Source organism: Aspergillus steynii, assembly GCF_002849105.1.
Source record: "Aspergillus steynii IBT 23096 chromosome Unknown P170scaffold_6, whole genome shotgun sequence".
Taxonomy (NCBI): domain Eukaryota; kingdom Fungi; phylum Ascomycota; class Eurotiomycetes; order Eurotiales; family Aspergillaceae; genus Aspergillus; species Aspergillus steynii.
In genome coordinates this window covers 178,636-205,194 of record NW_020194403.1, presented here as the reverse complement: position 1 = coordinate 205,194, position 26,559 = coordinate 178,636, and the positions used below count along the sequence as shown (strand labels likewise).

At 54.0% G+C, this 26,559-nt stretch overlaps 10 protein-coding genes across 10 annotated transcripts; 7 read left to right on the top strand and 3 right to left on the bottom strand.

The window, feature by feature from the left end:
* Positions 1-608: 608 nt before the first annotated feature.
* Positions 609-2,114, top strand: P170DRAFT_498157 (MFS transporter; the record flags this gene model as incomplete). The annotated part of the gene is made up of 3 exons (XM_024854125.1): positions 609-845; positions 906-920; positions 987-2,114. The coding sequence occupies 3 exons, from the start codon at positions 609-611 to the stop codon at positions 2,112-2,114; spliced, it is 1,380 nt and encodes a 459-aa protein (XP_024701664.1).
* A 614-nt stretch (positions 2,115-2,728) lies between these two features.
* On the bottom strand, positions 2,729-4,577 carry P170DRAFT_363201 (Dyp-type peroxidase; the record flags this gene model as incomplete). Its single annotated transcript, XM_024844561.1, has 8 exons — positions 2,729-2,964; positions 3,022-3,321; positions 3,383-3,462; positions 3,530-3,640; positions 3,705-3,794; positions 3,846-4,147; positions 4,221-4,455; positions 4,516-4,577. 8 exons carry the CDS (start codon positions 4,575-4,577, stop codon positions 2,729-2,731), a joined length of 1,416 nt encoding a protein of 471 aa, XP_024701663.1.
* Positions 4,578-6,989: 2,412 nt separating this feature from the next.
* P170DRAFT_427684 (putative galactose oxidase) lies at positions 6,990-9,083 on the top strand (the record flags this gene model as incomplete). Its single annotated transcript, XM_024847790.1, has 1 exon — positions 6,990-9,083. One exon carries the CDS (start codon positions 6,990-6,992, stop codon positions 9,081-9,083), a length of 2,094 nt encoding a protein of 697 aa, XP_024701662.1.
* A 500-nt stretch (positions 9,084-9,583) lies between these two features.
* On the top strand, positions 9,584-11,669 carry P170DRAFT_511150 (Zn(II)2Cys6 transcription factor; the record flags this gene model as incomplete). Its single annotated transcript, XM_024854857.1, has 6 exons — positions 9,584-9,721; positions 9,783-9,854; positions 9,910-10,332; positions 10,390-10,611; positions 10,671-10,951; positions 11,017-11,669. Exons 1-6 carry the CDS (start codon positions 9,621-9,623, stop codon positions 11,667-11,669), a joined length of 1,752 nt encoding a protein of 583 aa, XP_024701661.1. The 5' UTR covers positions 9,584-9,620.
* Positions 11,670-11,698: 29 nt separating this feature from the next.
* P170DRAFT_511149 (serine hydrolase domain-containing protein) lies at positions 11,699-14,052 on the top strand. Its single transcript, XM_024854856.1, has 4 exons — positions 11,699-12,537; positions 12,599-12,694; positions 12,749-13,013; positions 13,070-14,052. Exons 1-4 carry the CDS (start codon positions 11,979-11,981, stop codon positions 13,869-13,871), a joined length of 1,722 nt encoding a protein of 573 aa, XP_024701660.1. The 5' UTR covers positions 11,699-11,978; the 3' UTR covers positions 13,872-14,052.
* Positions 14,053-14,259: 207 nt separating this feature from the next.
* Positions 14,260-15,472, top strand: P170DRAFT_438178 (uncharacterized protein). The gene has a single exon (XM_024849531.1). The coding sequence runs from the start codon at positions 14,542-14,544 to the stop codon at positions 15,280-15,282; it is 741 nt and encodes a 246-aa protein (XP_024701659.1). The 5' UTR covers positions 14,260-14,541; the 3' UTR covers positions 15,283-15,472.
* Positions 15,473-15,500: 28 nt separating this feature from the next.
* On the top strand, positions 15,501-16,331 carry P170DRAFT_411572 (HAD family hydrolase; the record flags this gene model as incomplete). The annotated part of the gene is made up of 1 exon (XM_024846900.1): positions 15,501-16,331. The coding sequence occupies one exon, from the start codon at positions 15,501-15,503 to the stop codon at positions 16,239-16,241; it is 741 nt and encodes a 246-aa protein (XP_024701658.1). The 3' UTR covers positions 16,242-16,331.
* Positions 16,332-16,819: 488 nt separating this feature from the next.
* P170DRAFT_438177 (uncharacterized protein) lies at positions 16,820-19,876 on the bottom strand. The gene is made up of 8 exons (XM_024849530.1): positions 19,506-19,876; positions 19,381-19,435; positions 19,277-19,314; positions 19,032-19,209; positions 18,447-18,980; positions 17,974-18,390; positions 17,412-17,917; positions 16,820-17,346 (listed from the first exon to the last, which is right to left on the bottom strand). The coding sequence occupies exons 1-8, from the start codon at positions 19,618-19,620 to the stop codon at positions 16,922-16,924; spliced, it is 2,268 nt and encodes a 755-aa protein (XP_024701657.1). The 5' UTR covers positions 19,621-19,876; the 3' UTR covers positions 16,820-16,921.
* Positions 19,877-21,197: 1,321 nt separating this feature from the next.
* On the top strand, positions 21,198-25,098 carry P170DRAFT_438175 (uncharacterized protein). Its single transcript, XM_024849529.1, has 4 exons — positions 21,198-21,643; positions 21,697-23,362; positions 23,411-23,470; positions 23,534-25,098. Exons 1-4 carry the CDS (start codon positions 21,485-21,487, stop codon positions 24,883-24,885), a joined length of 3,237 nt encoding a protein of 1,078 aa, XP_024701656.1. The 5' UTR covers positions 21,198-21,484; the 3' UTR covers positions 24,886-25,098.
* A 385-nt stretch (positions 25,099-25,483) lies between these two features.
* Positions 25,484-26,558, bottom strand: P170DRAFT_438173 (glutathione S-transferase family protein). The gene is made up of 2 exons (XM_024849528.1): positions 26,234-26,558; positions 25,484-26,158 (listed from the first exon to the last, which is right to left on the bottom strand). Exons 1-2 carry the CDS (start codon positions 26,384-26,386, stop codon positions 25,604-25,606), a joined length of 708 nt encoding a protein of 235 aa, XP_024701655.1. The 5' UTR covers positions 26,387-26,558; the 3' UTR covers positions 25,484-25,603.
* Between the last annotated feature and the right edge of the window lies 1 nt (position 26,559).

Here is a 26,559-nt window from a genome sequence, read left to right as displayed (position 1 = left end):
AAGAAAAAGTATAGTAATAATCTTAATCGAAAGGCTATTCTGTTTCTCAAGCCCTATCCCTTATTGCTGCGGTTGTTTGTAGCCGTTCTAAGCATACACCGGTGCAGTGCACCCCATCAGGTGTAAATTATTTTTGAGCACTGACGGACCGGGGAAATGGCGTTCTGTATGGACCGAGAAACGAGTGCCGTGAGTGATGAGCAGGTTACTGCACAGCCTCCGTTCGAAACAAAGAGTCGAATGGCCGATGCTACGCTGACGCTTGGAGTCCCAAGGAAGGTTCCTCTCGCTCATCTCGACCTTCCGGATGCGGAATTAGGGCTCGATTCACCGCAATGGCGGCCTGAAAACGTGAAACCGTTTGACATCAAGCTGAATTCATTTATGTCTGGACTGAACGAACACGTCGAGGTCGGTTTGGACCCGAGTCTTTTTTTTTTTTTCCACCCTAGTTTACGGAGTATGCAAGACCCGCTTCGTGGGATCCACATCGCTGTTTAGCGTTATTTAGGTCTTTTTTAGCAGCTTGACCATCCCTGCAACATCATCCTTGCGGCACCATCCTTGCGGCGGGCAGACCCTTCTCAAAAAGGACTTTTGTGAGAAAAATGGTGCGGACGACGCGTGAAGACGATCCCACTGCGCCGCTATTGCAGGGGGGAGAGCATGGCTATGAGGCTACCGGTCCGACTGCCTCTCCAGCCCAGGGAAATTCTGTCCCCATCGGTACTTCGAGTCCGGACCGACTGCCGGAGAAATGGAATCAGCCTAAGATCAAGGCTTGGAGAGTGCTCGCAACGTTCTACAGCTTTATCGTGGTCGGGGCAAATGATGGCGCTTATGGTGTAAGTTATACAACTGTTCTAGGAGTCCCTGCTAGCTAACAATCCGTTGGGAAACAATAGGCATTGATTCACTACGTATGTCCTTCATTTCCACATAAACAAGAAGCGAAAAAAGACTAACATGGCATTGCACATTGATAGTTGGGGAGCTACTATAATGCCGACTACGCGGTCGTCTCGGTGGTCTTTCTGTCCCAGTTTCTTGGATATGCTACCGCAGCGTTGACAAACAACTCCATTCACAAACGCTTTGGCCAGCGGGGGATTGCATGGGTCGGACCCGGAACGCACATCCTCGCTTACCTGGGCGCTACACAGCATCCTCCATATCCTGTGTTGATTGCTCTCTTCATGCTGGCGGGTCTCGGCAGTGGCCTGGTGGACGCCTCGTGGAACGCATGGATAGGCGCCATGCCGAATAGCAGTCAACTGATGGGCGTTCTGCATGCGTTCTATGGCTTGGGAGCTGCATTGGCCCCGCTCATTGCAACGTGGTTGATGACCCAGAGAGGCTGGCAGTGGTACGAATTCTATTACTTGATGGCTCCTGCCGCGGCCATGGAGCTCGCCACTTCTGTTGCAGCATTCTGGTCAGCGACCGGATCAGCCCATGAGCTAGAGGCTCTGGATGATCCTAGTGACGAGGGCGCAGTGGGCGAGGATGGTACGATCGCCGGAGCTCGTAAGAGCCCCACGATTGAGGCCTTGGGTCTGGGATCTACCTGGATCGTCAGCTTTTTCCTCTTCGTGTACGTTGGCGTGGAGGTCTCCATGGGAGGCTGGATCTTCACCTTCTTAGTCGACCTGCGCCATACTACGCCCTTCTCCGCCGGTATCGTCACATTCACATACTGGGGAGGACTCACGGTGGGACGCGTCTGGCTTGCCTTCCTTACGTCGTGCTTCAAGACGCAGCGCATGGCGGTGCTGGTCTATCTGGTGGCATCTGTCGTCCTCCACTTGATCTTCTGCTTCGTGGACGATTTCCTCATGTCCGCTATTTCAGTCAGCCTTCTGGGATTCTTCCTTGGACCACTTTACCCCGAGGCAGTCATTGCCCAGGCTAAGATCCTTCCCAGGTATCTTCACCTTGCGGCGGTTGGATTTGCTTGTGCTCTGGGAAGTGCAGGTGGCTGTGTGTTTCCTTTCGTCACCGGATTCATTGCGAGAACCTACGGCATCCACGTCCTCCAGCCGGCAGTCCTGGTCATGCTGGTTCTGTGTCTGGGACTCTGGATTGCTCTTCCCTCTGGGCCGAGGATGTCCTAACAAAAGAAAATGCCTACTCCAGCTGCTGCCCGGGGGTTGCAATCCTAGTCAAACACAGCAAGGGATGTATGCTAAAGGAGTACCTTTGTTTACATCTCATATCTCATACCAAATCCAACATTTCTACTCTCGTTCTTCACCGGATTGGGAAAATAATTACGATTATTCTTAGTATTGGCGTAATAAGTATTCCTTTTTTTTTTTTTTTTTTTTTTTTTTTTTTCAGAAAATAGCATAGCGGATCAAGAATGGAGCATTGTCAGAGGAATGATCACCCCTTGACCGACCGCCAAATATCTTCACACCATCTTAAGCTTTATCCCTGCATTCCAGATCCACGGCCCGAACCACCGGGGCGGAACCCTCCTGGTGATTGTCACCCTGAACTACCCTGGAATTAAAATGCTTTCGGTCGGAATCTGTGGTGGGATAAACTATTTGCTATTGCGTTTTATGTAGGATGATGTGCCAAAATCAGCCTTCGTAACCCAAGACAAATTAAATTAATGATAGAGACTACCGTAGATATTCAGCAACTAGTATGGCTCAGGTTTGCCTCTCGCATCTGATAGCACCAAAACCCTTTTCTGCGGGACAATTGCCTAACCTCGCCCTCATTTCTTGGTAAAGTCCTTGAGGGCCTTGATGGACGGAGTGAAGAAGTATTCGCCGCCTCTTGGAACCACGCAGGACTTGATGTTAATGCGGCAGTTTTTACTGTCACCATCGCAGAGGCTGATATCAAAAGTGTCTGGTGGGTTGGGCTGGCCGCAGATGGCATCATAACCAGGACCAGGATCTCCGGTCTCCTGGTCCTTGTCGTCCGGGAAAGTCTCCATGTTGCACCATCCTAAAATAAAGTCAATGCTCCGGCCAGGGCGGAATGAGAGGGGACACGATGTCTTACTTTCTTGCTGCATGCGGAATCCGTTGGCGATGTTGCTCTGATAGCACATGAAAAGAAGTCCACGGTCATCAGATGTCTTGTTGTCCTTCCATTCCTTGTGCGTCACTTCCTGGCCGTACGGAATACCACGACGGATGATTACGAATTTTCCAGGGCGACTCAGATCGGCACGAGGGTTGCACTTGCGCGCGTGAGCCGCAAAGGGACACTTATCCTGTTTATCAAGTGGCTTGTAATCGTAATTGTTGGCTCTAGCGAGGTTTGGGTCATCTTCCCACGGAGTCATACAAACGGGGGCACCTAAAAGAGATGTCCGTGAGAATACTGCTTTCCCCATAAACTTGATGTCAAGAGCACTTACCACTCTTCCATCTGCCCATCAAGCGTGCTTCAAGCTGGCCGCTGTTCAGGTTATGCTTGGGTGCAGTATCGTCCACCCATCTGAGTAAGCGAAGTCAATCATTAGTTTTCTCTCCTGCAAGACTTCATGTCAGAGGGGACCTCATACTTTTGGAACTCCGGAACATATTGTTGCAGCTTGCGAAAAACGAAGAAGCTACCGTCTGTAGCCCATTCCGGCTGCTTGGTAGCATATCCTGGCTGGTTATTGATGATTACGCTGTTCACCAACAGGAATATGAATCAGAACCGGTGGCACAAGAATTCAGATTGAAAAGGCATACCCAGGAGGGACGAGCGCGGGTTCACCCTCTTTAACATCGTCGTCCAACCCTTCGAGCTGGGGCTGGGAAACGCTGTCTAGGAACCCAAAGCTGGATTGAAGTTAGCGATATGGGTTTTAGGGGGATTTCTAAATCACTTACTGTTCTTTGCCCTTGTTCTCACCCTCTCTGGCGCTGCCTCTAACCGTGAACAAGCCCTCGACACTGGAATTCCAAGGTAGGATTCCAACGAAGTGATGAACTACATGATGAAGCTTTGCTTCAACGGAAAATCGAGATTCCCCTGTCACCAGAATCACACCATCTATGGGCTTTTTGGGGCTCTTGAACTTGTCTTCCCAGTCATCTGGGTTATCTCGGCCCTCTCCACCGGGGCCTCCAGCTCTGACATCTGCCAGCATACCGTTTTCGAAGTTTCCGGCTTTAAGATCATGCTTTCCCAGCTATAGGCACGAAAGGTCAGCCTTTCTGTTCCGAAAACTTATGGGGAAACTATGTTTGATGGGATTGCCGCACTTTACCAATACCACTGCTGGTAAAGGAGATGTTCACGCAGCCTAGGCTTAGAAGGTGAGGGGCTTTATTGCCCTTGGCTATCTCAATCTTGTGCTGTCTGATCATCCCCTTGTTCTGAACAGCCTCCTCGGCCGTAGTGATATCGGGAATCAGTGCAGCCAAGTGACCACGAAACTTCGATTCATCTTTGATCGTGAAGAAGTAAAGCTCTTGGTGCCTTTTGGGAAGACCAGGCCTAGATTACATTAGAATCTAGCTCCTGAGATTTGCAACATACTTTGGTCAAGCACCATACCAGATATCACCCTGGATGTTCGTGAGGTCGATTTTGGGCTTGTCAGATCCATTGGACTCCATTGTGGCTTTCCTTTTAATGGTCTTAGAATTAAGGAGAAATAAAGGTACTTCGGTTTATGCCGTATGAACTGAATTGCGATTCACAAAGATGATTCAAGACCACAACAGCTGTTTAAGTATACGTCAAGTAATATCATCCTTCCGGCTCCTCTCAGATTAGGTGGGAATATAGACGTCAGACCATCTAGAATCGAAGATGTCACGGTAAAGAAACCCGACTGCAACGTTGGAGTACAAGGTTCTGTCATTGATCTGAGACCACAGCCGATTGAAACTCTAACAACTAATGGTTACCAAAGAGCTTATCATGACTGGTCTGTCCCAAGGCCGGACTTTATGGCATATTCGAGTAATACGACACAAAGGGGAGACGTTGACGATTGAACGTACATCTTTCAAGTCTAATTCAATAACCTCATGACCATCTAGATTGATCCAGATAGCTGCTTTATGGGATGCTTGCATATGAATTGAACACATTGTGTCAATATCAGATTACCAAGCAAAAAGGGCTTCCACAGTCACGGAAACATCGGTTGCAATTAGATACGCTTACCTAGGTCAGAAGCAACTTAGGAAGCTAAGCGTAATGACCTAATATGGTACCAACTAAACAGCCTCATCAGCCTGTCATAACGCTCATTAACCTACAGCAGCTATAAGGGACCAATAGGAACAGCTCAATTTCAGAGCCACAGCTCTCCCCGTTGGAGTGGTGACATTATCGGGGCCCTACTTCAAAGAAGTGTATTGGTTCGGAGTGAAACCGTTTCGTTAGACGAGGGCTTCAACTCAAGTTACATCCAGACACAGCAGTCTGCGCGTCATAAAGCTGGATATTAAATCCTTGCTGGACATCTAATTACTGCTTGTATATTGTAATTTTCCGCAAGCATCGTGACCCTCCCCCTGTGTGAAGCTTTCGGCCTATGGCAATCAAAGATTAAAATGAGCTATCAAATTCTTCGCATGCCTATCCTCCCTAAAGCCGCAAGGACTAATTGCATGAATGTAATGCGCTTTATTAGGAGAGTACAAGGGGCAAGGTTGAAAAACGAGCATTTCTCAGCATCGATGCCGTAAGTGGCCGGGAACGGAACCATGCAACTTGCCAGTTTGATTCAGATATTTTGAACCGCGGAGAGTCAAGAGCTCATAGCTCTCAAAGTTATTTCCATCCTTCTTTTTCATTCCACTGGTTTACGCTTGCTCCCGGAATGTCTGATTGAATTCCGGAATTTGCGGGTTGCCAAAAAAAAAAGATAGAGAGAAACGAAAAAGGCAAAGAAAGAAAATGTTGAGGTGCTAAGATGATTGGAAGTGCTTGTTACAAAAAGGCTATGGACTAAGCATTCTGGAAAAGCAACAGCATGTGAGTGATGTGGCACTTCCTACTCGAATACTTTGCACGGTGCAGGTGAACAGAATGTCGCTTTGAAGGCTTTGCGATATTACGATCACGAGCTTGGCAAATGGTGGCGGCGAGGAACTTTATGTCTCATTCTAATTCCTAATATTCAAAGTCACAGATATTTACGATTTTGAATAGAGAGTGGAGGGGACTTTGTAGATGTCACACATCAAATTTCTCACACCACAAGGACTGGAGTTAATTTCCGGTCTTGTCTGCCGCTGTGTTTACCATTTTCGGCGCGCTGGCATACCAGAACGATGTTTCAATTACTGACAGAGCGGCCTCAAAAGGCTGATAAAACCAAGCCTCGCTTCTTTCAACGGTACGGTGTCGAATACAGCATATTTGCTGTGGGTGGAGGGGGGGATGGTTTTCGAGTTGTCGGGGCGAGGGCTCATCCGATTCCCGATTGGGAAGAATGAAGCCGCACGGAATGCTTCACAACATACCATGTAGCGATCGCGCTTGCCAGCCACTCTTGCCATCCTATGACAGGAGACTTGTCTAATAAGTGGCTACGGCCATAACTGATTAAGCACAGGGGACGGAATTGCGTGGTGAGTATGATTTGCTGAATACATACTGGTGGGAGTACGCGCGAGCTTTCACGGTCCCCGAAGCTCTCAGTATAGTTTGAATGGGGCCAGACCTTCCTTCATGCTGTATAGAGTGTATGGTAAGGTCTTGTGATGCGAAGAGTACATTTTATTTATCGTGATTATGATTTGCTGAGCGCAATGGAGCCCCTGTGTCCAACATACCACGTCTCGATATACGAACAATAAGGTGGGAAGCTCCTTGCGGGGATAGCCCGCGCCAGGTATTTTGCTACCCCCAAAATACAACCCTAATAAGCTGCTCAATCGAGGGCGATTGGCATGGCCTGCAATGCAAAAAATAGTGAGAGAAGAGCTATTTAGCTGCCCTCGTTCCCCCTCCTTCGACCTTCGAATACTGAGAGACATTGTTCATGCTTCGTGCTGTGTCGGACTGTCAAGATGAGCGTTAAATGGATCTCAACCCTTCTGCTTCTGGGCCTGGCAGAGGCCCGCGACTACAGCATTGAGGGATCCGTCATTGCTGCAGTGGGCAGGGCAGAAGGGCCCCCAAGCATGGAGTCTGTGTCCCCGCATGACGCCGGCGGCGAGGATACAGGGCTGTTCCAGGCACCGCCGTGGAACAGCCAGCGGCTCCCTCGGGATGACTGGACTGTGAAATGCGACTCTGAGCACGATGGAAACGAGTGCACCAAGGCCATTGATGGCGACAACGGCACCTACTGGGCCAGCGACTACAACCGAACCGCCAACGCGCCGCCACCCCACAGTATAACCATTGACCTGAAAGCCACCCAAAACGTCAGCGCAGTGGAAGTTTGGCCTCCTCAAGATGGAGGGCAGAATGGGTGGATTGCGGAGCACGAAGTCTACGTCAGCACGGACGGCGAAAACTGGGGATATCCCGTTGCTTACGGCGCTTGGTGGCCGGATGCCACCGTGAAGCTGGCCGTCTTCGAGCCTCGGGCCGTGCAATATGTTCGCTTTGTTGCTCTCTCCGAGGCAAATGGTAACCCGTGGATTTATATCGCCGACTTGGCGATCTGGGCCGCGAGTGACATTCCCGCGGCACCGGAAGGCCAAACCCTCGGCCAGTCCGGCGTCTGGGGACCGACAATTGATTTCCCACTTGTCCCCGTGTCGGCAGCGGTCGAGCCGAGCACCGGAAAGGTTCTTGTCTGGTCTTCCTACCGAAAAGATCAATACGGAGGCACTGGCGGAGGCAAAACCCAGACCTCTACCTGGGACCCGGTCAGCGGCGAGGTTACCCAGCGCGAGGTCACCGAAACAAAGCATGACATGTTCTGTCCGGGTATCTCCATGGATGTGGACGGTCGAATCATCGTGACTGGAGGGAATGACGCCACCAAGACCAGTATCTACGATCCCTCTTCTGAATCGTGGATCCGGGCAGCGCCCATGACCATGGCCCGTGGCTACCAATCGTCTACCCTCCTGTCCGACGGCAACATGTTCGTGATTGGAGGATCCTGGAGTGGTGGTGAGGACGACAATAAGAATGGAGAGATTTACAATGTCAGCGGCAACTCGTGGAAGGATCTTCCCAATGCCGAGGCCACTCCCATGTTGACCAACGACCGGTTGGGTGCGTATCACGCGGACAATCACGGCTGGCTCTTTGGCTGGAAGAATCGCTCTATCTACCAGGCAGGCCCGAGTCGCGCCATGCACTGGTACTTCGTGGAGGACGACGGCGACGTGACGGAGGCTGGAGACCGAGGCACTGACTATGATCAAATGTCCGGCAGTGCAGTCATGTTCGACGCTGTGAACGGCAAGATTCTGACCGCGGGAGGATCGCATGACTACGAGGATTCGGATGGCTCCAGGAATGCATCCATCATTACAATCGGAGACCCCAACACCCCCGGCCAGGTGGTCAAGGCCGGTAACGACATGCACCACGACCGCGTGTTCCACACCTCTGTCGTGCTGCCCGACGGCAGCGTCTTCCTCACTGGCGGCCAGATCCACAGCCTTCCGTTCGTCGAGAAAGACCCGGTCCTGACCCCGGAACAATACGTCCCTTCGAGCGATGAGTTTGTGGAGCAGTTCCCAAACAATATTGTGCGTGTGTACCACAGCTGGTCTCTTCTCCTTCCCGATGGCACCGTGTTGAACGGCGGTGGCGGTCTTTGCGCCGATTGCGACGCCAACCATTACGACGCCCAGATATTTACGCCGGCATATCTGTTTGACGCTGACGGAAGCCGAGCGACACGCCCGAAGATCACGGACGTGTCTCCCTCGCGCGTGAAACACGGCGAACCCATCACCATCACGGCCGACTCGGCCATCTCCGGCGCCTCGCTGGTCCGTTACGGCTCCACGACTCACACGGTCAACACCGACCAGCGCCGTATTGAACTCGAGCTGGAGAGCTCAGGTGACCAGACCTACACGGCGGAGATTCCTAATGATCCTGGCATTGCGCTCCCGGGATACTATATGCTCTTCATTTTCAACGAAAACGGCGTGCCCAGTGTGTCGAAGAACGTTCAGGTAATCCTGTAGTGGGGGCATTTGGTAAAGGCGGGAAAGTGCAGGGTGAATTGGTGAACTGGGTAGTTAATTGACACTAGAAATTAAAGGAGCCTGCCTGTCGTGTTCTGCATGTATCGTCTGCAGTTGGAGACGGCATCAACTATCAGCGTGACTTAGCACGAAAAGGATTATATATAGCTACGTTAGCCCGAGCAACGAAGTGAGAGGCATTAGTGCAATGGTGTCATCGGGATATCTCCTTGACGGATGATTGCAAATCACTGCAGGTCCACATTCATGGGCCAGTGCATCCACTGCGTACTTGAACAATCGGTGACGATTCACTTTGAGGATGAAAAGGTGAAAAGATGGAAAGCAGCGTGTGGTGATGCCTGCATTGTAAGGCAGCCGTGTCAACAGAAGGATCATGTGACATCACGTGCACCTACCCGATCGGGCTAGACCAGCTGGTCGTCTCCATAAAACCAGCGAAACACCGCCCAACTCCCAACAGCCAAATCGAACAATTCGCACGATCAGCCCGGGCAATGGCTCGCGTTGGTGGACATGGGAGCCACCAAGATGCCTGTCTCAACGACGTGCGAAAACTGTGCCCGATCCAAGGTGCGGTGTCGCCAAAATGCGGACTCTCCGGGCTCCTGTGATCGGTAAGTACTTCTGACGCAGCCAATACCAGCCCTTGTCCAGTGCTGACTGACCGGAGAGTAGATGCCGGCGCCTGGGAAAAGAATGCACGTATCGACAGGCTGGCCGCCGCTTTGACGGGTTTCGAAAGGACAAGTGAGCTACGAATGCCATTCATCACTTTAAACACCCATTCTGACTGATCCCCGAGACAAATCGAGGCACTCGAGGCAAAGGTGAATGAGCTTATGGCTTCCCAGCAGTCGGTGATAGTGCCTCCAGACACAGCCCAAATTACGCCCTCGAGATCGGCGGACGAACTCACTCCTCGAGGGGATGTCATTGAGCAACAAATCCTGAGCATGGAAACTGCCGATTATTTGCTGGGAGTCTTCAAAGGACGGATGGTGATGCACTTCCCCTTCGTAGTAGTCCCGCCTCATACGGCAGCCCATCACCTTCGCCAAGAGAAACCGTTTCTTTTTTTGGCGATTCTTGCATCCTCGTCATGCGAGAACTTGCCGTTGCAGCGGCGGTTGGGGAAGGAGATCAAGGAGCAAATCGCCGCCCGCATGGTCATCAACGGCGAAGTCTCTTTTGACTTGTTACAGGGTTTGCTCGTGTATCTAGCATGGTGATTTGCCGTTTCGTTCCAACGGCTCAAGTCCGCTGTACTAACCCTTCCCGACAGGTCTCACTTCCATAGTAAACCGCATCGTTATACGCAATTTCTGCAGTTGGCCATTGGCTTGCTAATTGAACTGCGTCTGGACCGCCCCCCACAAACCACGACTACCAAGACAGCACTACAGTGGAAATCAGATGGTTCCTCCAATGATCGAGTTTACACGCGAAAGTCATGGGGCCGTGACGAACAGCGAGCTGTTACAGGCTGCTACTACCTATCGTCGACGTGAGTAGGCTCGGTTCGGACCTCTGGCCTGACAACAGCAATCGTGACTCGAAATATAGGATTGCCATGTTGGTACAGAAACCTTCCAGCTTCCCAAATATCTCTGTTTACCTCGAAGAGTGCTGTCGATCTCTGCGCGAGGCAAATGAATACTCGAACGACGGATACATCGGCCACATGACCCGGCTGCAGCTATTAACGGAGAGAATTGACCGTCTAGTGGTGTCTCATGAATTGAGCCCCTACGACCCGAGCCCGGCGGCCGATCTTTACGTTGATAGTCTGCAAGCAGATTTGGAATCGTTTAGACGGCAGCTCCCGTTCAATTTGCATGATTGTCGTACGTATAAACACCAAAAGGATACATAGGTACCAAGCTAATAGTCGTCTTTGGCCCTCCAAAAGCCCCCTTGGCCATGCAGTTCCACGCAGCTGAGCTTTGCCTATACCAAATCGGCATCGGAAGCACCTCTGAGCATCTCCCCGGGTCAACGCATACTGGCCCCTCAACGAGCCGGCAGAAGGAACTGTCATTCGCGGGATTACATGCGTCTGAGTCGCTGTTCAGAATGTACCTCTCATTCCCCTTTGACTATGGACTCGGACTCAACAACAGCCAATGGATTCAAATGGGGTTCTCATTATTGGTCGCATGTAGGATGGTTCTTGCGAACGCAAAGGTAGACCCTCAAGCAAGCGGCTCCCCAAGGATGCACTGGTTGGAAATTATATCACAACTGCGCGATAGAGTCGCGTCCTTATCCACGGCACGCGTAGACCAAGACAGCGAGCGTGATGCCTTCTACGGCTTTTCTCACCGAGTGTCTCGAGTCATGTCCTGGCTTGGAAGCGATGCTAACGAAGGTGTCCATCGCCCCCGGCCCTCACAGAGTGGCGATCTTAATCCCGGGGCGGAAATGCCAGAACATGCGAATTTCCATTCATTGGTCGAACCCCCGTCGTTCCAGTTGGGATTTGACATGAACAGCGACCTTGATTTGACACAAGACGCATTTTTCGCCGCGGCATTAGGCGAAATGATGGGTAATTGGTTGTAATTCGCCTTGCTCCATGTCCTCTGGGACCCATCATCTCCCTTTTGCTCTTTCAGCTAGCATAGCGGAACCGTCATCCTTCGCGAAAACTAAAACGAACCAACAGATCCATCTCTGCGTGGCAGTGCTTAAATATTTGCCAAATGGACTCAGCATCTCCGACCCGACACTCCACAGCCGCTTGGGGGTCGACTTTAGCCTCAGGCCCCACATATTTCGACATCTCCGACCCGACGTGCATACTATATCTCGAAGAACCTTGCATCACAATAAGGTACCTTAAGCAACATTGGGCTTCGATCCGCCGTCAACATGCCTTCCTCTTCTCTCAGTCTCAAGTTAATCTCCTCGCTTCTCCTCCTGTCACCCTCGGCGCTCTCGTTCACACCATGCCCACTCCTCGGACCCGCCTTTCCTCCGTTTCAATTGGATCCGAGCTCTAAAGAGCTGAGCAAGGCCTTCAAAGAGCTTAAGCATGAATTGGATGATCAAATCATCTCGGGCAATGGCTCGCATGGTGTCACCTACCCCAAAACAACGACCTTCAGCTTGTCTCTGTTCTCCACGAACGAGGGACCCGCCTCCGACGGTCCGTTTATGTTCGACTACCACTACACCGCTCCTGCGCAGAAGCAGTCCAAGGATTTCCGCGCCGCCGATGCCAACAGTGTTTACCGCATCGGAGGGCTGAGTCAAATCTTTACCATATGGACCCTTCTAGCCTCGGCCGACGACGGTGTCTTGGCTGATCCTGTGGCCAAATATCTTCCGGAGCTTGGAACTGCGAAAAAGGATGCAGATGGCCTTGTTGAATGGGACTTGGTTACTGTTGGACAGCTGGCAAGCCATATGGCAGGAATCGCCAGAGATTGTGCGTCGCCCCCAGGACCTTCCCACCCGACGAATGACCGACTAACGTGGAAACTATGTAGCCTGCGTGAGCGACTCGAATGCTGAGGTCCATTCTGTCCATGGTTTACAGAAGTCTCCTGATTCGTTTCCTCTTTGCACGTCGCTTTCCGAAGAAGGTATGGCGATCCTACTCCATTCAAATGTTGATATAATTCTAATCATGGACACAGATGCACTTGCTCGACTGGCCCAACAGAAGCCGGCGGCTTTCCCCGATTCAACCCCCCTGTACTCCAACATGGGATTTGAGGTGCTTGGTTATGTCATTCAGAACATCACTGGACAGTCCTTTGAAGAGGCTCTCCAGGAGACGATTCTTAGTCCTCTGGGTCTGAACGAGACCAGTCTCAACCGGCCTTCGAATTCCTCGATGGGCATCATCCCGGCAAATGAGACGGCAAGTGGATGGAAGAACGAGTACGGAGGAGCGGCACCGTATGTTCCCTTGCATTCCTGCCCCCCGTTTATGCGAAGCTAAATCTTCTCAACAGGGCAATCTCGATGTTCTCCAGCATTACGGATCTTTCTCTCGCCGGAAAAGCGATCCTGAACTCGACCCTGCTGTCTCACATCGAAACCAAGCGCTGGCTTAACCCAGTAACCCACACCTCCAACCCGGCCAACTCGATCGGATATCCCTGGATTATCTACAGCGGCGGAGAATACCCGAATACTTCCATGGTCGACACCTACACTTACTACAGTGATATCGGTCTATATAGCTCCTACCTGGGTCTTGTCCCCGACTACAACGTCGGGTTTGCCATCCTTGCGGCCGACAGCATTGCTAGCCCGGACTTGAACGCGCACGCCGACATCATCGGCGACATCATCCTGGGAGCCTTGATCTCGACGGCGACGAATCAGGCTGGGGAGAATTTCGGCGGCGGCTACCGTGCTTCCGACAACAGCTCGTTGATCGCTGTCTCAGCCGACAAACTCCCCGGACTGTTCATCGAGGACTTTGTTAGCAACGGTGCCAACTTCCGAAAAACCCTTGCTTCATTGACTGGAGTTCAAGACTCTGACGACTTGAGCATTCGTCTCTACCCGACCGGGTTGATCTCCCAGACCAAGTCTGGCTCCAAGCAAACCTTCCGTGCCGTTCTCCAGGACAAGACGGAGTTGGCAGACAACGGCACTCCCACCTGTGTGTCCTTCCTGGACGTGGGCAAGCTGAAGTACAACGATGCTTCTCTGGACGAATTTATTTTCGACGTCAACAAGGATGGCGCAGCAGTCGGTGTCGAGATTCCGGCACTGGGCGTGACTCTGAAGAGGAGCCAGGACTAGAGAACGGATCACGACTAACCCGAGAATGCATGGTTGGGTACCCGTTCGATGATTAGATGTATAATAGTGTCTCAGTACGCGACGATAAACGGTTAGAGGTTTGGCTTTTCGGTTTTGGTTTATGGTTTTGATGGTTTGAATAGTTTAGACATATTGGCAATTGACACGGTTTACAAATTGCACTGCTTCGGAACAGCCCACCTGGGACGACTTCTGATAATCAACATGATCATGACTACAATATAGTAAGGAACAAGGCTCGGTGATCGGCTCTGCGGGTTACCCGAACAGGCAATTCCGCGGCCACGATGGCGCCACGCCAAAGGATCGGCGATGCTCGTCTCTTCCCTCGTCTCTTGGCTGATTCTCTCGCCGTTAACTAGTCTAGTCTTACTACTCCGTGTTTTCTCGCTGCTCACCGTCCGCTCGCCGTTTCTCTTCAACTTCACTCAAACCCCTCGACGGACACCCGACCCGGTGAGGCCACCTACCAAACCCTGCTGCCCCGTTCTGCTCGATTAAATGCTTCTTTACGAATTTGCCACTGATTCGTTCCGTGCGGTCTTCAAAATCAAAACCTGAACCCTTAGAATTTGTGTTTTTCGTTATATTTTACTTGGTTGCTTAACCCCCTATTCCGCCCGCCGCACCAATCCACCTGCCACGCAACATGCCCTTCTCCTTCAACCCTCACAACTACAGCAAACTGCAAAGAATCGACAGCGACGACGACAACTTCAAATTAGAATCGTTCGAGGAGCGAAACCAGGACCCCTCGGCACATCCTCCGCCCAGTAGAGAGCCCAAGCGAAAGAACACGCGATGGATGATCTCCACCGTCCTGCTCTCCGTGGCCATCCTGGCGGCCATCAGTCTCCTATCTCTTAAATTTGCCCGTCCGCGCCATCGTACGTCTGACTCAGCTACTTCATCTGCGACAGAGCCCCAAAGCACCATAGCGCCCCGGCCGTGCGGGACGTCGCCGCCCGAGGCCAGCGCCGCCGGATGTATATACGACCTGATGATGAACTCGTGGCTTCCTCGGACCTGCTTCGACGAGGAGCTCACGAACGAGTTTCGCAGTCTTCGAGAGTGGCGGTTCTACGCGGATGCAAATGGCACGAAGTCACTGACCGAGGAGGAGCTGGCGTGGCGCACGGAGGTGGTCTACACAACGACGGACTATCATTATACGCGCTGCGTGTATAGTTTGCGGAGGGACCAGCGTGCCGGGGAGCGCGAGAGAGATCTCGAGGTTCCTGTCGCGGTGGAGGGCATGGCACCTTGCTCGGATCTGTTTTTGAGTACGACTAAGCAGTTGAATGAGACGAGCAGCGTCATCATCCTGGAGGGCACGTTGACAGCACTCTCCATGGGCTACCCTTTATGTGCTCGGCCCACGAAGATGTGAGCCTCGGACATGGACCGAGATCTACCTCGCTTCAATGTGGGTCTAGCTTCGTTCATTGCCGCGATTGGCGTGCGATGTATATATATTCCGTAGTATTCACATAAGGCTACTGCTTTTCTCTACTTACGGCCAGCTTCATTTTCAAGACCCTCAGGACCCCAACTTGAGATTCACCCTAAAAGGTCTGCATTATAAATATTCATTCGTCTGCTCCTACGATGCCTGAAGTCACTTCATCGCTGCAAAACCTCCTCATGAGCAAGGATTGGGTGGGCTTTGATTTGGACGATACTTTACATGAGTTTCGGATTGCCTCTAATGCTGCCTCGTCGGGCATTTTCGACCGTGTTCATCGTGACTATGGTGTACCTCTGGAGGATCTCAGGTTATCATACCGTCAGATTCTGACAGATATGACCGCTGGTGCATTCGCTGACGGCAAGCTCTCTAGCGATTACCGTCGAGAGAGGTTCGCCGCTTTACTGCATAGTCAGGACATTGTAGCTCCTTCGGGATATCTAGAGTGTCTATTAGCCGTGTACAAAAGAACCCTTGCCTCGTCGCTCTGTCTGAAGGCGGGTGCTCTTGACCTGCTCGAGAGATTGAAGACCCTTGAAAAGAAAATAATTATTATCACGGAAGGACCCTGGGATGCCCAGGATTGGACGATCGAACAATTGGGCTTGAAGGACTATGTCGATGTTCTTGTCACGTCAAATGAGCTGAAGACTTCCAAGACGGACGGCCTGTTCGGACAAGTTCTGCGCAAATATGACATTCCAGCTTCTCAAATGATTTACATCGGGGACAACGAGCTTCGTGATATCCTACCAGCGGAAGCAGAAGGAATCATGGCGATTCATGTTTCCGAAAACTCAAGAGTTTGTGTTGATCCGGAACAGGGATCGATCAAGATTGATGCCCTGACGAGGCTGATGTGTCTGTTTAACGACTGTTAAAGCCGTGTGCCGTGGAGTTTCGATTGTGAGATAACCTGGGGTCTTGCACCGATTGCACCTCCCGACCATCCCGGAGGACTGGGCCGCGCGAGTCGAACTAGTATCACAGCAAACAATGGTTTTGTGGTAAAGCTGACGTGGCGTCGTTCTTTGCGTGGGGGAGAATCGACCGTTGGCTGCTTACTTCGTATAGAAAATGTGAATGCATTCTATCCAGGCCTGGGACTTGCGGGGTACAAGCCTTTGCTTAGCCCCAAGACCGGTGACGTATGTCCTGTACCTGTACCTAATATATTCCTTTCGTATCTAGTTCATTTCCCTCTGTTCTTCTGCTGCATCCCGTGTCGTCCGATCACAAGGAAAAGCCACCCCGGCTAAGATAGAGCGACTGGCGCCACCTGAACCGAGCCTTCCAAAGCTCCACAGAAGGGGGCCAAAGTCTTCATTCTCAATTATGGCCTGTGCGCTAGTGTGGACCAGATTCTTGCATCGAACAGCAAGTCTCGTAACAGCAGCTTTCACACATGGTTTTATTGCCGGCCATAAGGTACGTAGAGTAATGGGATCAGTGTATAAATCTCGCTGGTTGAATTCGTAGCGCATGGATATTAAATTAAAGTAAATCATGTTCAATCCAGCCCAAGTGCTTCGAAGCCGGCAGTATATACATCGTATTTATATCAGGGTCTCCCGTTATTAAAGTAATCTCTCTCGTCGACCTCTCTCGTCGTCTCCAACCTCCAATCGCCCTCGGAGCTCGAGAATTGTCCGCTTCCTTCGCGCACTCGCGTTCCTTCGGAGCTGACGCTGGTCTCCGAGACGTCCGATACGTGGCTCGGTCGGTGTGCGTGGCGCGTCGTGCCGCCATCCTCGTGAATCATGTTGGCGATGGAGAAAGACCGCACGCTGGAGAGACTGGAGACATGCCGATGATGTGCCGGTCGCACCGGCGCATCATCCGCCTCCTGGATGTCTCTGCTCGCCGTCTGGGGCGAGAGAGGCGAGACAAACCCGGTCGAACCGCTGCCGCCGCTGGGAGTCGGGCTGGGAAGAGGGTTGTTGTTATAAGAGGTTGGTAGCTCCACAGGAGGCGTGGTGCTATTGTCTGCAGTGGATTCTTATCAGAAACCCTATTTTTCTTTAAGTATGAAGGTAGAAATGAGAACATACCGTGCATCTCGAAAATCGGATCGCTTCCTGCTTCGATCGTCCGGGGCGAAGTCGCCGCCGCCGTCACGGATTGTTCCACGGTCGAGTCGTTGGCCTGATAAGTGCGGTAGCTGACCGACGCGGTCGTCGTGTCATTGGTTTTGGCTCCTTCCTCCATCCCCTGCGAGCCCGTGTACATCCAGCGCATGATGTGCGATCGCTTGCCCGACTCCTCGCTCGTCTGTTGCGACCCCTTGGCCCGGCGACGCCGGCGGAAACACCAGAACGCGATGGCGCCTGCGATCAGCAAGAGGCCGAGGACCACGCCGATGATGGCCCCAGCCCAGCCGGGGAAACCGTTCTTCTTGTCCGGCACGACGGAGACGGTCGGACGGGGAGTGCTGTTGTCGGTGCGGTTGTAGGGATACCACGAAGTGATGGTCTTGGTGTACTTGGACAAGAAGACACCCTCGAGTGAGGAATTAGTCCAGGACTTGGGCGATGTCGTTTTGGCACTGCCTTTAGAGCTGTGAATCCCTAACGTCAGCACAGCAGCAGGCACGATGGAGACAAAGCAACCTACTCTCCGCCAATTCGGCCGGTCACCAGGTCTGGCACCTTGTACTCGCCCCAATCCTGGGGGTCATACTTGTCCTGGAATCGACCGGTATTGAGGTTGAATACTTGCACGATGCCGCCATCAAGACAGTCCGTGACCGTCTTGTATTTACCACCGAGCACAAGCATCTTATCGGGGTACGGCTTGACGCATTTGTGGCCGTGGCGGCCATGCTGCTTCTGGCCGGAAAACAGTTTGATCCACTCGAAGGAGGGAAGCGACAGGACGTACACGTCGTCAGATGGGTCGCTGTCCGTTTCGAGGCCGTCATAGCCCCCGTAGATGTAGATGTTATGGGACGAACCATCGGATGCACTCGCGTAGACCGAGCAAAACTGCGCCAGGGCCGGCGGGATGTCTCCGGTGGTGTTCTGAACATACCTAACCACCCACGGCATTAGAAGGGGATATAGTTGACGAGTTGCCATCTGACTCACCATTTCTCGTCTGCGATGTCATATACCGACACCGTCTCCATGAACCCGGGACTCGCGCGCTGACTCGCGTTCATCTGGGCGTTGCTGAGTCCGTCGGTGCGATAGATCGACTCCGGGTTTAGGACGCCTCCGATGGCCACCAGCACCCCGGAGTCCGACACTGGCAGCCAGACCAGCTCTGCGTTGGCGCGCGCCGGCACGTAGTCCGGCAGAGAGGTGTTCGACCAGACGTTGCCACGCATCTCCGACATATCGACCTTGATCATGCGCTGGGACGATCGGTTGGCCGACTGATCGTCGGCAATGGAACCCCAGTTTGCGCCGTGCATCCCGCTGAAGTAGAAGCCCAGATTCTCGCTGGGGGCCGAAGCGCCGGCGCCGTGCGTGACATAGCGAGTGACGTCGTTGTCGAGCTGGTCTTCGTAGAATCCCGCCTCCCACGAGCTTCGATAGGGACCGTACTGGTATTTCTCATATCCCAGCACTCGATCGCCTGCCGGAGGATCTTGACTTTCCGTCGACCGGAGGAGACCCCTGTGCACGGTGAGAAGAAGTTACAAAAGCAGCAGAGCCTGTTGCGCTTACCCGTAAAGATAGAGCTGATCGTCATTGGCAAACATCACCCCGTCGCGATAGTTGGGAGCCAGATTGTTGGCGGCCGCGCCAGCCTTGGGGATAGACCCGAACAGCGCGGTGAGGTTGTCGGAGGAAGTGTCGAAGGTCGAGGAAAGATTGAGGTAGTACAGCTTGCCTTCCTGGTTGTCTTGAGGACGGTCAGTTGCGCAAATCTCTCCACTTTGTCGCGATTGCGCGAGATGAAGCAAGCTTACCATCGCTCGTGAATTGCGGCGCCCCTGACGTATATCCTCTGGAGACAGTCAGTTACCCAAAGCCCACACGAAAAGAAAAGATTGGAAGCTCTAGGACGACGTACTCCTCGCGCCATAGATATCCTCCGTCGAGGTACACCTTGTCACGGATCGTGTTGGCTGCAATGCGATTAGAAAGCTCCCACGCGCGACACGGAAAATTCAAAAATTCTGGAGCCAGCAGTCGCACCTCGCAGTTGGGCCCAGTTGCAGATCGAGACGTTGACTTGGTTTCTCCAGTCCTGCGCCGACGTCAGGCTGGCCAGCACCGTCCATAGGGCTGCGGCGGGCCAAAAAGGCGGCATGGTCAAGGTCAAGCAGGGAGGGACGTATGGATTAGAAGTGCCGAGTGCTCATGGCTGTCTCACGGGGATCATTGATTAGCCAGCATGACCCGGGGAAAAAGACAGAAAGAAAGAAAGAGAAAAAAGAAGAGCGACAGAGAAATCCGTTCGCCGGACAAGAAGGCGTTGCCAACGGAGCACAAAGAGAGACCGACTGGCTACGGTTACGCTGAGAGGGGCACTGCGGCTCAGCCGGATGTTTTTTAATTTGTTTTCGTTTGAACAGGATTTATTTTAATTTTCCCGACCGGTGCTGAGTTTTCTGGCTCTTCCCATCTGACTATTATCTGGTTTATTTTGCTTTGACGTTCGGGTCTGCGCGGCTCCCTCGTTCGCTCGATAACGAGTCCAACAGAGCGCGCGATCAATAGTGGAGAGCGAAGGAGGGTGGCTAGAGAAGACTAGACCCGACTAGACTAGAGGACCCCGTTCTTAGTGACGAGCGATATGGATTCATTCGGGAGCAAATGCGCCTACGAGGGTTAGCGATGGCTAGTGCCAACACATTCTGGCCCTAACCACCTCCGATGAATTGCGTCGGTCGCAACGCAAGGTGGCAGTCGGGTTGGTCTCAATCGGACGACGGGAATGAGTCCGGCTCTAGGATTAATCTGGATATTCCAATGATGTGATTCATTGCTGGTCTCCCTGGCCCCGGTGGGCGACGATGTGTCGCCATGTTTCTCCTCCTCTGCCGGGGGATGCGGGGGATGCCTCACTTCTGCCATTCGCAGCTCCAAGTCCAGCGATGCCTGCAAGAATTAGCAGGCTTTCTCCTCCCGGACGATTTCGAACTGGCAGGTCCCGTGCCCCGGCGTGCAGGGGGATACGAGAGGAGAGGCCAATGGCTGCGAGTCCGGCCACAAAGAACCTGCATGGAGGATACACCGCTGCTTGCCGATCGGGTGACGTGCACTGTCCCTTGCGGCCAGTCCTCCAGAGTAATCCGCAATAATCAGAATAATATCTCCCATAGTCCGTGGGATCGGATGGCATTCCTGTCTGGATCCACTGGTGGTGGCTGTCTTCCCCCTGTCTAGCCAGGTTCCTGCTTCAGTGTGATGATCGGGAGGAGCTTCGTCACCATGGCTAAGAATTGGCTAGGCGAGATGCGGAGGTGTCCTTGGTTGAAAAGAAAAGAGAAATAAATTCAATAAAAATAAATAGGGTCAACAAATTAAATCAAAAATGAGACGTCTGTAACCCTGAACGTGGGTGGTCGACCGACAAGGCTGCCCTAGAGGCTGCTAGAGCCCAACATCTGGCAGCTCCAATCCTCGTCAGCAAATAACATCCCCCAAACCACGAGAAAAACAGATGAATCCACCATCAGCCGGCCAATGCAACCACACGGGTGCGGCTCAACACGAACCAGCCGGACAATTGTCGATTCTCTCCACTTCTGGACGCTGAGGGATGCACGCCAGGATTGGCGTGCTAGCCTGGACCCGTTCGCTGATGGCCCGCGCGTGCCATTCGGGACTATTTAGTATTTATTTAGTGTTGACTGGAAGCTATATGACTGCCCAGTCCGAAGGTGCGTTTTATTTTTATCCTTCTTTGTTGTTGGATGCCGCCACCCTCGCCTGCCGTGCCGGTCTGGTCTGCTAAAGTCAGGGCAGATTCCGTCTTTCTTTGTCTGTCGCCTTCGAATCTGCTTCTCCCGCCTTTCGAACGGCCGTAGTCAAGCAGTTAGGGTTTGTGAGACGGAATTTGGACGACCGGATATCTCTCGCGGCGGACAGGAGAGTTGATCAGCAGCACCCTCTCCTCTTGCTTCCCTGCAGTCCCATCGGCCCCTAGGCTATAGCGCAAGGATCCCGCCATGAAGACCTCGCGTGCCCTCGCCTCGCTACTGGCGAGCTCGATGCTGTCACCGGCATTGGCCGCCGTCTCGCCGTCGGCGCTCTTTGGCGGCGGACGTCGACCGGTGACGGTGACGGAAACCAGCATCCGGACGGTCACCGTGTCGGAGACCTGCCAGGTGAGATCGAAAAGCTTCAATTGCGCCAGAGCATCGCTAACGGCCGCTTACAGGCCCCGACGACCGTGCTGCCGCCCAGCCAGCCGGCGGAAACGAGTGTCGTCGTGCCCCCCAGCACGCCGCAGGAGCCAATGCCGCCCACGACGGCCAGCAATCCGGGATATTCCACCGTGCCAGATGTCCCCAGTGCGCCGCCGAGGACGACGACGGCCGACAATGGCTATTCCACTCCTCCCGAGCCTCCCAGCACGCCGAGTACGACCGCTGTTGAGGTTCCGCCGGCCGTCACGACCAGCGCTGTAGTGCCGGGGGAGCCCGAGGACTGCGACTGCACGACGATCACCACGCCCTATACCACGCGCACCTACACGACCCTTCTCCCGGGGTCGACATCTGAGTCGACGGTGCCCGAGACAACTAGTCAGCCACCGCCGACCACGAGTCGCGTCACCCAGCCGCCCAGCTCGACCATCACCACGCCTCCGACCACGACCAGCACCATCGACTGCTACTGCGATGGCTGTGGTGGCTGCGGCGAAGATACGGTGACGATGACGGTGACCACGACCTTCACGTCGGTCACCACGTCGGTAGTCACGTCGACGGGCTATGTCACTTCGTTCGTTACGAGAACGGTGTCGCAGACGGTGACCTCGGCGGAGACGGTCTTGGTCCCCACCACCACGACGCTGACCTCCACTATCACGAATACGATCACCTCCTCGTATATCTCTACGCAGACCGTCACCACCACCAAGGGCTACACCGAGACCAACACCGTCTCAAACACGGTGACCCAGCCTGGAGAGACGATCACTCAGCCCGGTGAGACGGTCACCAGGACCCGATCCTCCAATGGCACCGTGACGGTCACGGACCGAGAGACAGTGACGGACACGGACACTGTCACCGAGACCGAGACAGTCCCCGGCGAGACAGTGACGGTCAGTCGAGGCAAGCCCGGGCGGACGGTGACGGTGACAGTCACCGTTGGGGATGAAGGCGAGACCATCACCGAGACAGTCACTCGCACACAGACCCAGGACACCACCCAGACGGTCACTCTGCCGGAGCGAACGATTACCCTGCCGGGAGAGACGATTACCGGGCCCGGAGGAACCGTTACTCTTCCTGGGGAAACGATTACCCTGCCTGGGGAAACAGTGACTCGGCCAGGAGAGACAGTCACTCAACCGGGAGAGACTGTGACACAACCGGGGGAGACTATCACTCAGCCCGGGCGAACCATTACCCTGCCAGGTGAGACAGTTACTGGCCCTGGAGGAACAGTCACGCTGCCCGGGGAAACCATCACTCTGCCGGGAGAGACCATCACCAAGCCAGGAGAAACCATTACGCAGCCCGGAGAGACCGTAACTGGGCCTGGTCAGACAATTACCAGACCAGGAGAGACAGTCACCTCCGTTTCTACATTGCCTGGAAGTACGGTGACTCTGCCTGCGTCCACCGTGACCACCACCGTCGTCGTGCCTCCGACCACCATCACCGAGTCTGGGTCTGTAACGACGCTGCCCGGATCAACGGTGACCTCGACCTTCACACAGCCTGGACGTGTGGTTACTCTGCCGCCGTCTGTGATTACTCTGCCCGGATCTACTGTCGTCAACACCAACACCGTCCCCGGCCCAACTTCGGTAGACACCGTTTCAGTGACGGTGATTATCAGCACAACCATTTTTGATACAGTCACTTTGCCTGGTAGGCCATATTCCCTTGAATTCTATTGGCAGGACTAACCTTCCGTAGGATCCAGCACGACTGTCACCGTCACCGACATTCCCGCCACCGGCACGGTGACTGCCACTGGTATGTCCCCCCTGCGTCTGCGAGACACTCTCCCCCTTACTGGACCGACTCTGACGCGAATAGGCACCACCACCTTGTCCATCTGTCCCAGCCTCACCATCAACCCGACTTACACCCCTGCCGCACCGCTACCGCGCGACTACACCTGGGGTTGTCCGCCGGGCTACCTCTGCAAGCCCAAGCATGTCGGCGCCGATGCGGGATGCAACCTGGAGGCCGGACTGCCGGCTGATACTTACGTGTGCAGTCCGGATCAGTGTATCGAAAGCCCGCCGTTCATTCACAAGCAGTTCTGGGGCGAACCGGGCGAGTCCGACGAGGTGGCGCCGACGTACAACGTCTCGAAGGGCTACTTCAACCTGAACCCTCACCTCTTCCGCCTGGACTACTCCATCTTCAAGTCCCCGGAGAATGCCTCGGCCCTGGAGCACTACTACAAGCGCTCTTTCGGATCGCGATTTCACGCTAAGCTGCTGTCGCGACAGTCGATCAGCGACGTGCCTCCGCAGTGCTTCGACGAGTGTAATGACGCCGCGCTGGAGGTGGAGTCGACAGGCAAATCGGAGAAGCTGTGCCAGTCCAACTCGGTGTTCCAGCGTTCGTTGGGCAGCTGCAGGAAGTGCAGCAATCGCCAAGACGACGACGGGTTCGAACAGGTCGTTTTGCCCAACTTCCAGCAGTTCCTGAACTACTGCGAGGATCAGTCCTCCGGCACGTCCACCGCGGCCGGCATCACAGAAAGCGCAACCAAAACTGCCTCCGAATCCACCACGTCGGCCCCGGAAACGACGACAGACTCTGGTTCGCGATCGACCGCCTCGTCGGCGTCCCGGTCTGCATCGGCCACCGTGACTCGGGAGACGACCACGCGAGCGTCGCAGACGACGACGCAGGGATCCCAGACGACTGGCACCGACAGCACCCGCAGCGGCGCCAGGACGACCACCCACGACTCTGACCAAACCGAATCCCAGACCACCGCTACGGCCACCGGCGCGACACCCTCGTCGTCCAGAACGCTGCCCACCGACAGCACGTTCTCCGCGACAGACTCGACCAGGGTGACGGCTCCCAGCACCGGAACCACCGGCGGCAGTAGCGGTACGACCCGAACCGCCAGCTCCGCCTTCACCTTCACGAATAGCGCCGCCACCGGGTCGCAGGCGTCGACGGTGACCGGGGGCAGCCAGACGATCAGCGCGACGCGTGGCGATGGCACGACAGATGCCCCCGGAAGCACCGCCGGAGGTCCGTCCTCAGGAACGGATGCCACGGACGCGACCGAATCTGCCGGAGCAACGTCGACCGACAGCGAGGAGGCACCTCTTGCCACCGGCGCTGCGATATCCCTGAGGGTGTCGTCACCCTGGAGTGCATTGGCTCCGATGGCTGCATTGTTTGTCCTGCTGGTCTAGAGCGCGGGATGCTTGGGTTGCATTTCGGATATTTCCTAGTTCTGCTGGCTTTTGCATTGAAAGGTTGTATTGTTAATCATACGACGTCCCCTCCTTTAATGTTTATATCGACGGGGAGGAAACGAGTTACGAGTGATGCGTAGCGTATCTACGAGTCTAATTTTATATAATGTCAGTTCCCTCGGCCTACTGTGATAGAATACTATAGAATTGCCGTCCTCTTACTTGTTCTTTCTCTTTTTCCTCTATTATTTTTCTTTTTTTCTTCCACTGCCCTCATTCCCTCTCGGCGAATCGCAAAGGCTGCCCGAAAGAGAAGACTGCAGGATCCGGCGTGCGTCCATGACTCGCACATCCCACCTTCGTCAGAGCGTCGCAATAGGCCAGGATCGCCAATCACACTGGATACGAGGGGCATCCCGGCCTGAACACGCGCCGGGAACGATTGGTGGAAAGTCCGGATTGCGTGCATTGAGCTGCAGATGGAGCATCTTGGCCGCGCCGGATTTCCCGTGCCTCGAGGGAACCAGAGGACCCCCGGTCTATGCGCACTTTTAGCCTGTTACGCGGCAGGTAAAGGTCTAGGGTCTGCAGGTCATCTCGATTGGTAATCATTCATCGCGTAGCTAACCAACTACTGCCAGCTGTGGTTCCTTGCACGCTGAATCAGCGCTATCATCATGGCATGCACATAATTCTGTATCTTCCGGGCATCTATCTAGTTCGCATTGAAGCCATATTTGGCCTTCAGTGCGTCCGACGACACCTTCGCGTCGAAGATGTAGTTCACGCTCTCCTGCTGCACCGTGGCCTCGGCCCATTTCTTGAACCGGGGCGTCCGCTCCAGCAACGCCGGCAGCTTCGCACTCAGCAGGCCGATCTCCGGGTCCGAGAAGGACAGATACCGCAGCAGGAACGAGCCCGTCAACACCTCCGCCAGCGTCACTTTGTCGCTGCCGCCAAAGAACGGACCCGCGCCCGTCCATTCGGCGAAGAGCGGCTCCAGATCCTTCTCCGCGGCGGCCACGAGCGCTTCGCCGGCGGCCTCTCGCTCCTCCTTGTTGGCGGCGCGCACGGCGGCGTTGAAATGCGGCTGCACCTTGCCGAAGAAGGTGTCGACGAAGAAGGCGATGCGCGCGCGTTGCAGGGCGCCATCGACGCTGCCGGAGGGGGCCACGAGGTGCGACGGATGGGCGTCGGCCAGAAACTGCGACACGATGGCGGACTCGGTGATGACGGTGCCATTATAGGTGAGCGAAGGGACGAGACCGCGCTGCAGAGACGTCTTCGTTCAGTCGGGCGGTTCTCGGAGTAGTTACGCCTGGAGAGGTGCGAGGGAAGAACCTACCGGATTCACCTCGAGATACCAGGGCTCGCGGGGTTTGGTCAGGTCAATGATGACCTCTTCAAACTCCAGCCCCAGTTCCTTCAGCGCGATGTGCGCACGGTGTGCCCAGGGGCATCGATGGTTGGTATAGAGAGTGATCTTGGGGGCAGCCATGGCGTGGTTCTTCAGTTGACGGGTGAGTTGACTGGAGTGATGCAAAGGAAGTCCCCAGTTATAAAGACAAGCAGATGATGTGCAGCAGAGCAGCGATGACGAGCTCTGGAGGAATTAGAAATCGTCGTTTTGAATTATTAATCGGCCGCTGCCCCGCATGGCAGATGAAGGCA